This window comes from Manacus candei, unplaced genomic scaffold, assembly GCF_025592945.1.
Source record: "Manacus candei isolate 608988 ecotype Guabito, Panama unplaced genomic scaffold, ASM2559294v1 h1tg000177l, whole genome shotgun sequence".
Classification (NCBI taxonomy): Eukaryota; Metazoa; Chordata; class Aves; order Passeriformes; family Pipridae; genus Manacus; species Manacus candei.
Genome location: NW_026138225.1, coordinates 456,554 through 469,496, shown reverse-complemented (window position 1 = coordinate 469,496; position 12,943 = coordinate 456,554). Strand labels below are relative to the sequence as shown.

The window sequence follows — 12,943 nt, the reverse complement described above, 5'->3', positions numbered from 1 at the left end:
AGGCACTGGTGGCACTCTCTGCCAGGCAGGTTCTCCAGCTGTGCCACGTCCCTGAGGAGCCTGTCAGACCCCAAAGCTTCACCTCGTGCTGCCAAGTGTGAGCTGCCCACAGAGCTCGAGGCACCTTCTGCTGCCTGCTGTGATTGCTGTCACTGCATTTTGAACAGCAGTTTATTTTTCAGAGGACCCAGTCGGTGGAACTCGCTGTGGATTTGCTCTGGGGAAGTGTCACACCTGCAGTGAAACACACCCTGCACAGTTCTGTCCCTCTCCAGCCCCTGGGGCAGCAGGTGGTTGTGAAAACCCCCTGGGTGTTACAGTGAAGAACCTTCTGCTTCTTTACAGAATCCTTCAGTAAAACATCTTCTCTTTCTGAGTGGTGCTTGTGGCTGCCTGTGACACCACAGGGTGCTGGGGACACGTGTGTTCCCGAGCCACAGCATCTCCCTGGAGCACAGGGAGCTTCCTGAGGGACACCTGGAACATCCCATCCCAGACTGGTTTGTCACCCCGGGAAGGAGCACGTTCTTCACTGCTAAAACCACACAGCTGACCTGGAAACAGTTATTTCAGACTACTTAGGGATCCTCCAAAACAATTTTATCCAGAGGAAGTGACGAGGACAATACAACACCAGTGATCCCATTTACCCCCAGTCCCAGGGCACGGAGCTGAAATACAGGCCTGTGCTTCCCAGTCCTAAATCTGGGGTCAAAGGACAGCCAGTATAGATGAACTTCAGCTGTTTCCCTGCATTCCCTTCTCTGCTTTTACCTGCTGCCACTTAAACAAACCACCCCAAGCTCCCCAGGGCAGGAATCCTGGGCAGAGCATCCAATCCCGTGGCCTCTGATCCAGGAGCCAGCACAGGGGTAACACACCCAGCCAAGGGTGCACTGTCAAAACTCAGAACCATCGAATCCCAGAACAGTTTGGGTGGGAAGGGACCTTAAAGCCCATCCAGTGCCACCCCTGCCATGGGCAGGGACACCTTCCACCAGCCCAGGGTGCTCCAAGCCCTGTCCAACCTGGCCTGGGACACTCCCAGGGATTAGCCAAGATTAAATTCAGTTTCTTCTCTGCTGTTGAGAGACCAGTTCCCAGCCACCACTGTCAGACCCCATCAAACTGAAGCTATTTGAGCTCTTCCTCCCCCGGTTGTTTGTGATGAACTCTTCCCGATTCGCTCCAGATGGGAACGCTCGCTCAGGAGCTCACGTGGAATTCACTGCCAGCAGCACTTCCAGCTCACACCCCAAGCCCATGTTCGTTAATCTGCAACATTACAAACAGCCCAGGAAGCTCCAGCCCTGCCTCTGACCCCACACACCCCCGGGGCCATCAGCAGCAGCTCCCGACAGACGTGGGGCAGCCGGAACAGCCGGTCCCGCACTCCCACCACGGATCCCACAGCTCGGGCTGGGATTGAGGGAAGAGCTGAGGTACTCACGGTTCTGGAGGGAACACACAGCACCACAAACCCTGCTCTGTGCCCACCCTGGGCCCACTCCTGGCTCGGGCTGTTCCTCCCTGGATCCTCGGCCCCAGAACGGCCACAGAGTCGTGGAACCAGGCAAGGCTTGGGTTGTTTGCTCCAGTGAGGAACTGCACAGTGAGAGCTGAAGCAGTGAGAGCTGAATCCCAGGGCTGAGGCACTGCCAGGGACAGGGACAGGGACTGGGAACAGGACAAAGCCCTTCCCTTCTCTTCCCTTCCCTTCCTTTCCCCGGCACTGCACCCTCGGAGAGATCCTGCCCTCGGCAGAGACACTCCCCCTCCCCAGACAGACACGGCCGAGCCTCTGAACTAAACTCTGGCAAGAGAAGAACGTCTTTAAAAGCAGCTGGCTGGGCAGCCTCAGCTCCAGGCACTCCCACTTCCATGGCCTCCCCACGGCTCTGGGAATGTGCTGCTGGGAAGGAAGGGGAAAGTCTCCCCACATCCCACTGCTGGGACAGGACGGGGGACAGAGGGAGAGGCAGGGAGAGCATCCTCCCCTCTGCTTCACTTACTGAGAGCTGCCTGCTCTGAGCCATCAGCTGCTTCCAGAGGAACATGGGAGCCAGCAGCACAAACCTCCCATACTCGGAAGGAGAGTGGAAAGTCCCCGAGCCATCGGCTCCTGCAGCCTGGCGGGAGCACCAGCGGGGGCTTCCATGCTCCTGAAAGTCAGGAAGTTACCTCGAGCCATGTTTTGGGAGGAAAAAGATTGACTATTAACTAATTCTTCAGCTATTATCTAATTCTTCAGCTATTAACTCATTCTGGGAGGGTGGGCAGGCCCTGGCACAGGCTGCCCAGAGAAGCTGTGGCTGCCCCTGGATCCCTGGAAGTGTCCAAGGCCAGGCTGGACAGGGCTTGGAGCCACCTGGGCTGGTGGGAGGTGTCCCTGCCCTTGGCAGGGGGTGGGATGAGAGCTTTAAGGTCCCTTTCAATCCAAACCATTCCATAATTCTACAAACCCCTGGCCTGGAAGATGGAGAACTGCTGAGGGCACAGGGAGTGTGCCCGGGCCGTGGGCAGTAAGGACAGGGATGTCTGTGCACTGACACGTGTTCTTCATTTTAAAAGACCTCATTTCCCACAAATGATGAAAACAGAGCAAATCTGACTGGTAAGAAAAACAACTGACAAGGAGCACAACCAAAAACTGCAACTTGTTACGGGACACTAATCAGAGCATCAGTATCCACAGGGAACCACATCCCCCACCAGAGACAGGGAATGGGAAAACCCTCCTCCTGGAGGGCAAGCAAAGGAAGCAGTTGAGATAATAAATGTATTATTTATTGTTATGAGTCCTTCACAGGTGAAGATGAGGGCCCAGTTGGGAATGTCACTGGAAATTGGAACTTTGCTACCACTGATGCTAAAGTTACTCAGAGGCCATTTCGGGGGCTCTGAAAAGCACAGTGCAGGAGAAATGCTGCTTCACAGAATCCCTGGGGTTGGCAAAGCCCTCCCAGCCCGTGGATCCCCCCTGTGCCCCATCCCCACCTTGTCCCCCAGCCCAGAGCACTGAGTGCCACGGCCAGGCCTTCCTGGGACACCTCCAGGGCTGGGCACTCCAAACCCCCCTGGGCAGGATGGGAGCAGTGCTGGCACAGCCCCAGGGCCAGTGGCCTCGTGCCCCCCTGGGCACACTGCTCTGCTCTGCAGAGAACAGAGGGCAGTGACACCCATTGCTTAAAGACCCCACTTCAGGAGGGATAAAAGCATTTTATCCCAGATTGGTGAATCCGGATGATTTCGGTCACTCAGGGCAAACACTGCAACTCCCACCAACCCCCCTGCAGAGCCCTCATGTCCCCACATCCAGCAGTCTGTGTGTCTGTATATATATATATATATCTAGGTTATACATCGTACTTCTACTTTAAATAATGGTTGGACAGGAAATTCAACCAAACTCAGAGTGTTTATGACAAGCCCCACCAGAGACACACAATTTGCATGGGGCTGGTGCTGCCACCGAGGCCTGGCAGTGCCAGGTGTGAGGCACAAACCCCCTCAGCTGCCCAGAACACCCCTGGGGCTGTGGAAACAAAGAGAGGTGCCAAAAGGTGGCAGGTTCTGCCCCAAACACCAGCCAGCCCACGGCTCTGTCACAGGGCACAAACAGCTGGCCAAGGGGGCACTGGGCACAGCTGGACCCACACCAGCCTGAGGAGAAGCTCTGAAGAGAGCTCTGACCCAAACCAAGGCAAGAGGGACAGTTGTGCCCGGGTGTGCAGCCCCCTCAGTGGGTTGATTGCACAGTGTGATCCCGGGGGAGCAGCTTCCTCCCCAGTCACGTGCAGGGGCAGGAACTGGCTGCATTTAGAAACGCTGATATTTCTACCAAATCTCTCCAGCAGGAAGAAACAAAGCGACAGAAACCAAACAGAACTCTTTTTTTTTTTTTTTTTAAGTTGTTTCTGGCAGCTGTTTTTGGGGCAGGGGGCAGAGCCTGGCTGCTGGGGACACCCAGAGCCACACAGAGCTCCTACAGCAAAGAGGTGCCACCCTCCAGCTGTGACCTGGCCCTCCTGTGACTCCCAGGGGTCACCTCTATGCCACCAGACAATGCACAACACCTCAGGCACAGGGCAGTGTCTCATCCCTAATTCCCATTTTCCCAAGCCACTGGCAGTGAGCACAGTGCAGACTTTAACCACTCCAGGTCCCACGTAAGAGGAGTTTATGGTCACAACCTGTTTTAACCTTACCCAGATCTCCTGACCTCTTTTCAGTGCCTGACATTTTGCCAAATATACGTTTTGGATTTCTTAATGTGGCTCAAACTGCCACAACTCTGAACACTGACCTGGTTAAACAGAAGCCTGGGAGCCAGGAGGGACCCCCTGGTTGTGTAAAGATTCAAGACAAGCTGATCATTGGCCACTGGAGAAGGATTATCCATAACCTTGCCCAGTTCATTTGCTCCTTTTCCTTTGAAGTTACACAAGAAACCTGGGCTGGGCTTTGCTGGAGGAGACCCACGACTGCCAACTGTGTTTTATGTTCACATCCACCTGCAGCTTGTCCTGCACCACGTTCCTGAGGTGGTGCTGAAAGCACCTCACTGAGGCATTTTCACACTTTAACTTTCAGGACAGCTCAAAATACCACAGAACCCAAAGGGTCTCACCAGCATCCTTTCAGAATCATGGGACTGTCTGGCTGAGAAAAGCCCTCTGAGATCAAGTCCAACCATCCCCAGCACTGCCAAGGCCACCCCTGACCCATGTCCCCAAGTGCCACATCCACAGGGCTTTTAAATCCCTGCAGGGATGGGGACTCCCCCCCTGCCCTGGGCAGCTGTGCCAGGGCTGGACAGCCCCTTCCAGGAAGGAATTGTCCCAGTATCCAACTGAAACTCCCCCATGGTGCCACTGAGGCCGTTCCCACAAGCCCTGTGTCCCAGAGGAGCTGTTCTCACCCCCAAACTCCACGGACCACCCCGAGCAGCTCTTTCCCTTCAGGGCCCAACAGTGGGGTCTGCCTCACCTCTGAGGGGCACCCCAAGGCCCCTGCAGGGAGAGCTGTGCCAGACCTCCCTGCTGGCACAGCCACCCCTGCCCTTACCTGCCCAGGGCAGTGCCCAGAGCCGCTCCATGAGCATTCCTGCTGCTCCCAGGCTGGCTCCAGCTCCAGAGCTGTCCCATGTGGGGCCGTGGATGCCCCGGGGCTCCCGGCCCTCCCCAGAATCAAAGGGTCCCCTTGGCTGCTGGCAGAGCACTCTGCTTTTGCACATATAAGGAAGTGGCTGGGGATGTTATCTGAGCACACTTCCTGTGTGATGTGGGGACGAGCACAACCCCTGTCACACAACCCCTGTCACACAGACCCTGTCACCCAGACCCTGTCACACAAACCCTGTCACCCAAACCCTGTCACACAAACCCTGTCACCCAAACCCTGTCACACAACCCCTGTCACACAGACCCTGTAACACAACCCCTGTCACACAAACCCTGTCACCCAGACCCTGTCACACAACCCCTGTCACACAGACCCTGTCACCCAAACCCTGTCACCCAAACCCTGTCACCCAAACCCTGTCACCCAGACCCTGTCACCCAAACCCTGTCACCCAACCCCTGTCACACAAACCCTGTCACACAGACCCTGTCACCCAAACCCTGTCACACAAACCCTGTCACACAGACCCTGTCACCCAACCCCTGTCACACAGACCCTGTTACCCAAACCCTGTCACCCAGACTCTGTCACCCAAACCCTGTCACACAAACCCTGTCACACAGACCCTGTCACACAGACCCTGTCACCCAAACCCTGTCACAAACACCCTGTCACCCAAACCCTGTCACCCAAACCCTGTCACAAACACCCTGTCACCCAAACCCTGTCACACAGACCCTGTCACCCAAACCCTGTCACACAAACCCTGTCACCCAAACCCTGTCACCCAAACCCTGTCACACAGACCCTGTAACACAGACTCTGTCACCCAGACCCTGTCACCCAAACCCTGTCACACAGACCCTGTCACACAAACCCTGTCACCCAAACCCTGTCACACAACCCCTGTCACCCAAACCCTGTCACCCAAACCCTGTCACACAACCCCTGTCACACAAACCCTGTCACCCAAACCCTGTCACCCAGACCCTGTCACCCAAACCCTGTCACACAAACCCTGTCACCCAAACCCTGTCACACAGACCCTGTCACCCAAACCCTGTCACACAAACCCTGTCACCCAAACCCTGTCACACAGACCCTGTCACACAGACCCTGTCACACAGACCCTGTCACACAGACCCTGTCACCCAAACCCTGTCACAAACCCTGTCACCCAAACCCTGTCACACAGACCCTGTCACATTCAGGGAGTGGAGCTGGAGCTCCTCTGGCTCTCTGCCCGCCCCACTCTGCACTCTCTGCCCTGATTTCTCTCTCAGCTCTGCACTCTCACAGCCAAACTGTCCTCCCCAGTCCCTGCAGGAGCAGCCAGCCGAGCTCTGCTTCCCACCAACCCCCCTGGGATCAGCTCCAGGGATGCTCCAAACCCCACCATGGCACAGGGGGCACAGGACCAGCAGCCAAGCGGTGCCACGGGACAATTCCAGCCGGGTCTGGGCTGTTCTGGGATTTGACTGTGAGATCTGGGATGTTTTTTTCCCTTTTGTGTGCTCCAGGTCAGCATAGCCCAGGAAGGGGCCGTGTGGGAGTGCTGCATTCCAGGGCTGATGCTCCACAGCTCCTGGCCAAAGGAATCTCCCTAATTGGAATGTCATGTCTCTCTGGCTAAAAGAAGAGCAAATAAATGAACCCAGTGAAAATAAAACCAGGAGAGACCTCAGGGATCCCTGCTGGAATTAACTCTGGTCCCCCCAGGTCAGGATGGCACTGCCAGGGGCTCCTGGGGCTGCACATTCCCTCACTTCCAGCTCCACTCATCCCTGACTGCAGGCTGGGCAGATGAACCCTGGCTGAAGCCACTTTCTGCTTTCATTCTGCTCTCCATGGCAGCTTTCTAGGTATTAAATGGCAGTTTTTCCATGTACCAAGATCATGAAACTGCAGCTTTTGCTGGAGGAAACCAAAGGAATCCTTCCAGACCATAAAGGAAATGAAACACTGAAAATGAAAGATCATCTCCTCCCCTGTGGGCTTCTCAGAAACACACACTGCTTTGGGTGGGAAGGGACCTCAAAGCCCATCCAGTGCCACCCCTTACCTTTCCAGTGCCCCCCTCATTTCTAATTTACTAATCACTGGGCTTCCAGCAACATGTGACTTTATGCCAGAGGTCCAAGTGCCACTCCTGATAAAAGCCATCAGCACCAGCCTCCACAGAGCAGCAAACCCCCTTTTCTGTGTTTGCACTGAACCCATTTTCTTTTGGGTTTCGGGTCTGAGGCACTTTTAGCAGCCATTTCAGGGTAAGATTCCCATTCCTTCTCACCTGGGTTCCTCCTGCCCTTCCAGCCATTCAACACTGTGATACACAAAACCTTTATATCAAGTCTATCCCACGGATTCCTACATAAAGATTCTGTAAGAGATACATGAATTCCCTCACATGTTTTTACCCAATGTCATAACATTGGAGGTGCAGGGCAAGTAGCCCCCAAAACCCTTCATGCACCAAATATTTTGAGAGGATTTGTTAGAAATGAAAATATTTCAGTTAGACCATATCTGGCTTTCCTGTCAAAGGATGGATCTGGAGTCAAGTTTTACTTCTAGGGGTTTTTTTTATACTTACATTTTTTTATAGTTATATGTAATTTTGTACTTTCATGGTGCTTTAAATGCTTAAAATTCTACATGATGCTTCTTTTTTATTGTCTCGTGGCTCCAGGGAAGGGTCTGGCCCAGGTGAGCAGTAAAAGCCCCTTCTCCTGCAGTGACTCCCCACCAGGGCAGGGTTTGGCAGCTTAGAGCAGGCCTGTAACAGCTTTAGGAACCCTCTCTGCTCCCACTCAGGTGTCTCATTGCACTGGAAATGAGTTTTAAATCGTGTCTTGCTTCGGCCAAGAAATTCTGTGCATGACTGAGGGGAAAAGGAAAAGGAAAATATTGGATTGAGGGGTAAAGTTCCAGCGTGAGCAGCTGCAGCACCAGCTCTCCAGGCCACCCAGAGCTGCCTGTAGGGAGGCTCCAGGCTCCCTCACCCAGCTGGCAGGGAGGAAACACTCATTTTTAACAGGGAATAACAGCACTGGAGTGAACAGTCCCCCCTGCTCCCAGAGCAATGTATGTCACAGACTCACAGGGCATCAGGGCTTTTTTCTCATTAACTCAGCTCAGAGCACCTCAGCAGCCCAGGAGTGTCTGAGCAGAGCTTTGAAGGAGGGAAGAACTGAGATGTTGGTCAAATGAACGGGTCTGACAGGACCTGGGCAAGGAGGGAAATGCAGTTTGTCAGGAATGAAGGCTGCACTGCTGTGCCTGACACAGCAGGACAGGGCGCCCTGTGACAAGTGTAATTCCCTTCCCAGGGTGCCCAGTGACATCAGGATTCACCCCAGAGAGTGAAACCCATCCTTTCCTTTGCTTGGCACTCCTGCACTGCTTCCATAGAAAAGCCAGGACCTGGAGATGGCAGAAATGTCTCTGAACCATCCAGGCTGAGCAGCCCCAGCACCCACTGCCTCAGCTGGGCTGGAGAGGGTTCAACACCAAAACCTAAACAGGGCCTGGTGTGGCAGGGAGAGGAGACCAAACCAGGACAGGACCAGGCTCAGTGGCTCAAGCCCAAACCCTGCAGGACCCCCCAGTTCACCCTCTCCCAGGGAACATGGGGGGAAGGCAGGGAAAGCCTGGGAGGAGCAGAGTGGCAGCTCCTGGGTGTGCTGCTCTGGGATGTGGAGGGGCCAAAACCCCACCCAGGCACAGGTACCTGCAGCCCCTCACTGCCCAGGGGGCACATCCCCCCTGAGCTCCAAAGGGCACAGGTACCTGCAGCCCCTCACTGCCCAGGGGGCACATCCCCCCTGAGCTCCAAAGGGCACAGGTACCTGCAGCCCCTCACTGCCCAGGGGGCACATCCCCCCTGAGCTCCAAAGGGCACAGGTACCTGCAGCCCCTCACTGCCCAGGGGGGCACATCCCCCCTGAGCTCCAAAGGGCACAGGTACCTGCAGCCCCTCACTGCCCAGGGGGGCACATCCCCCCTGAGCTCCAAAGGGAGGCACATTCCAGGCTCTGGGGTTGCTGTAAGGCACCAGAAGGGATGGATCCAAGCCCCCAGGCCCTCCCCAGCCCGTTGCTCCCAGAGCAGGGACCCACCTTTCCTTTTCCACCTGCTCTTCCTGCCGTCCTTGGCGGCGCAGCCGTCGCTGCTGCTGCTGCTCTCGGAGCTCTGCGAGTCGGACTGGCCATCACTGCTCTCCTCTGAGCCCTCTGACAGCTCCTTCAGCCCGTCTGGGACGTCCTTCTGCGGGGGGACACAGGCACACAGAGTCATCCCCCGGGCCAGCCCCTCCCAGGGGCAGCAGAACCCCCAGAACAGGGAGGTTTTTATCTCTGATGCTCCAGAGCAGAGCCAGAGCTGCTCCACCGCTGGCCTCAGACACTCTGCTGCCCTCTGGGAGTCCATTTAAACACTTAAAGCAGGTGACACGTCCTTACCACCACCCTCATCATCCCTCACAGGAGGCTTTAACTGCTCTTCCCTGACCTCTCCATCCCTAATCACCAAATCAAAGCAAGGGCCCAGAGGGATGGGACACAGGAGAAAGGCTTCCCACTGCCAGAGGGGTTAGATGGGATACTGTTCCCACCAGAGCAGAGCAGCCCCTGACCTGCCAACAGGTCCTTGGGAAAACACACCTGGCACTGGTTTCTGAGTGGTCCTTACACCCCGTGAGGAGGGGCTGAGGGAGCTGGGGGGGCTCAGCCTGGAGAAAAGGAGGCTCAGGGGGGACCTTCTGGCTCTGCAAGTCCTTGACAGGAGGGGGGAGCTGGGGGGGGTCGGGCTCTGCTCCCAGGGAACAAGGGACAGGAGGAGAGGGAACGGCCTCCAGCTGTGCCAGGGGAGGGTCAGATGGGACAGGAGGAGGAATTTCTCCCTGGAAAGGGTGGTCAGGCACTGGCAGGGGCTGCCCAGGGAGGTTTGGAGTGCCCAGCCCTGGAGGTGTCCCAGGAAGGCCTGGCCGTGGCACTCTGTGACAAGGTGGGGATGGGGCACAGGGGGATCCACGGGCTGGGAGGGCTTTTCCAGCCTCAGGGATTCTGGGATTCAGTGAAAGCCCTGGGCTGCCCAGGCTGTGACTCACCTGTGGGTTTGGGCTGTTCCCCTCAGAGGGAGCAGCAGCTCTTCCATCCCTCCCACACCAAGCCCAGCCTGCCCTCTAGTGCTGATCCCATGGGATCCACACTGCAACACTCATTTCCAGGGCAGGAGAGCTGGCTGGTCCCTGCTGCTGAGCTGTCCAGTCGTGGTGGGTCATGGCCCCCCTGCTCCCCCACCTGAAAAGCTCTGGGCACCTCCCAGAGGTGCTGAGCCAGGAGGAGATGGACTGTGGCCCATCCCAACCCTCACCCTGCTCTGCCTCTGTGCCACCCCCTCAGCCAAGGCTGAACTGGTGCCATCATTCCCAAGAATCCTTAGGAATGTGTGAGGCAGCAGGAGGGAACAGCTGGACAGCTCTGGGTGTGTCCCACAGGGAATCCTTTCTGCTGGGAAAAGCACATCAGAACAGCTCTCCCTGGCCCTGGAGACAACTGACTCCTTGTCCTGCCCCTGACACCAGAGCCAGGGGTGATTTCCACACCTAAGGCCAATGAGGGTGACAAGGGCTGTCAGTGTTAATGACTCTGTGGTTCCATTCCTCTCTGCCCAGGAGGGAGTGAGAGAGGAAAAGTGTCCCCGTGGGGACCCCACACTGAGCAGGTCTGGGCACAGCCTGCAGGGACAATCCACACCAAACCAGGGATGGTGTGAGGCCTCCTTCTAGTGTTTGAAACACAGATTATTTTTAAATACACCAATCAGATCCTCCCATATTTTTCCCTCTGTCTTACTGAGGATAAAAGGTGATTTTTCATTTCTAGGGACAAGCTGAGAGCAGTGAAGATGAAGTTACCCTTTTAGGGCTGAAGTTCCACTGACATTTTAATTACTCCTTCATTTCTGGGACAGTGACTGATATCAGCAAACCACCCTGTGGGTAACAGGAGCAGCTCCAGCTGTGCCCTCACACCCAGTGCTCAGGAGGGAACATCCACACTCCAACTCCTGCCAGTGAGGAACAGTCCCCTCTTCAGGATTATCCTGGATAATCTGGACATCAGGAGGAATTTCCTGCTGGAAAGGGTGGTCAGGCACTGGCAGGGGCTGCCCAGGGAGGTTTGGAGTGCCCAGCCCTGGAGGTGTCCCAGGAAGGCCTGGCTGTGGCACTCAGTGACAAGGTGGGGATGGGGCACAGGGGGATCCACGGGCTGGGAGGGCTTTTCCAACCCCAGGGACTCCCAGATCCCAACCCAAGGTGTTTTTAACCAGCCCAAAGCCACCTGAGCACCCCGTGGAGGTGCCAGGAGCTCACTGACTCACTCACCTTGAGGGTGTAGACTCCCATCCGTCCCGGCACCTTGTAGAAGATGCCCTCCTCCCCGCGGGAGTTGGTGTGTAACATGGCATTCAGGCAGGCCAGGGGGGACGTCCCACTGCAACAGAGCACCAGCTCAGTGCCATGGGGGCTCTGGGAGCTCATCTCCTGCTGGGGGGACCCTCACCCACCACCACACCCATGCAGAGGCACAAAGATCCCAGACCCAGCTCCCATTCCCAGGGAGGACACGAGCTGTGGCTGCCCCAGTGACACCAGTGACACCAGTCCACGTGTGCTCCAAGCCCCAGGGAAAAGGCAAACAAAAAAAGCCCCCACGTTCAGGCTCTCCACAAGACTTTTTTTGCCAGACATCAGCCCAATGCCAGGGTTTTCCAGGCTCTGGATGCTCCAGGTTGCTCACGTGGACCTCGGAGGGGGTTTGGTGGGAGCTCACAACGGGCTGCACGGGGATTTGAAGTTGTGTTGGGGGGCTTTTCTCCCCAAAAAGAACCCACATCTCACAAAAACGAGAGCTGTGGGACAAAGAATGGAAACAAATCACACAGTTTCCCCCGAAAAGAGGGGAGATCTCTGATCCCAGCAGGAGGGTGGAGGCAGAGGATCCCTCTTTTCACTGGTGGGGTGTTTTTTGTTTGGCTTTTTAAACCCACCCTGCTGCAGGCAGGAGCAAAGCCAGGAGGCACAGGGGTGACCTGCAGGGACAGGGGGATCACAGCCTCTCCCAGCCAGGTGTCCCTGCTCCCAAAGCACACAAAGGGGGAATCCCTCAGGAACCAGAGCCACCAAACTGACTGACACCCCGAATCTGTGACTGCTGGAGGCACAGCTGTGCCTGCACTAAACCCAAACACTGCAAAAACCCCCCAGATGGGGCGAAAGAAGGAGGAGAGGGAAACACAGGGGGGATGAGCAGAGCCCTCCAAGGATTTGGGCAGGGCCTTGGTGCTCCAGGCTGTGCCCAAGGGCAGCAAAGGGGATGTGCAGCAAAGCACAGGGATCAGGACAGGCCAGATCCATGGGCTGGGCCCAGCAGTGAGACCCAGCAAAGCTGAGCTCTGCAGGAAAACCCTTTCACACTGCACTGACTGTTTTAGGGAAGCACAGAAATCCTTCCCTGGGAGGGTGGGGAGGCCCTGGCACAGGTTGCCCAGAGAAGCTGTGGCTGCCCCTGGATCCCTGGGAGTGTCCAAGGCCAGGCTGGAGCACCCTGGGCTGGTGGAAGGTGTCCCTGCCCACAGCATGGGGTGGGACTGGATGAGCTTTAATGCTCCTTCCAACCCAAACTGTTGTGGGATGTGATGATTTTATGCCTTTTTCCCCAGCACTCCCAGCCTGTGGAGGAGCAGGGATCACTCCAAATCCCTCCCATCCCCTCAGGGTGGCAGGAGAGCTCTGCCACAGCCCTGACCTGCACCT

The 12,943-nt window shown here is 56.3% G+C and overlaps 2 protein-coding genes across 21 annotated transcripts in view; one reads left to right on the top strand and one right to left on the bottom strand.

Annotated features, from left to right (window-relative positions):
* LOC127463867 (uncharacterized) overlaps positions 1-11,503 on the top strand; it is a 48,001-nt gene extending 36,498 nt beyond the window's left edge. The window contains exons 2-3 of one of the 3 annotated variants that reach the window (XR_007901047.1): positions 10,090-10,128; positions 11,367-11,498. Coding sequence is in view for 2 of the 3 variants with exons in the window: in XM_051773884.1 (XP_051629844.1) it covers positions 10,000-10,428 (429 nt within the window). In the remaining variant the exon portion in view is untranslated. Of the gene's footprint in view, positions 1-9,999 lie in introns of all 3 variants that reach the window. The other 2 variants (XM_051773884.1, XM_051773883.1) reach the window with 2 other exon arrangements.
* ASXL2 (ASXL transcriptional regulator 2) overlaps positions 1-12,943 on the bottom strand; it is a 70,231-nt gene that overhangs the window by 28,773 nt on the left and 28,515 nt on the right. For all 18 annotated transcript variants that reach the window (XM_051773798.1, XM_051773797.1, XM_051773802.1 and 15 more), the window contains 2 exons: positions 11,513-11,621; positions 9,243-9,390 (listed from right to left, as the gene is read on the bottom strand). In XM_051773798.1, the coding sequence (XP_051629758.1) occupies positions 9,243-9,390; positions 11,513-11,621 (257 nt within the window). The remainder of the gene's footprint in view (positions 1-9,242; positions 9,391-11,512; positions 11,622-12,943) is intronic.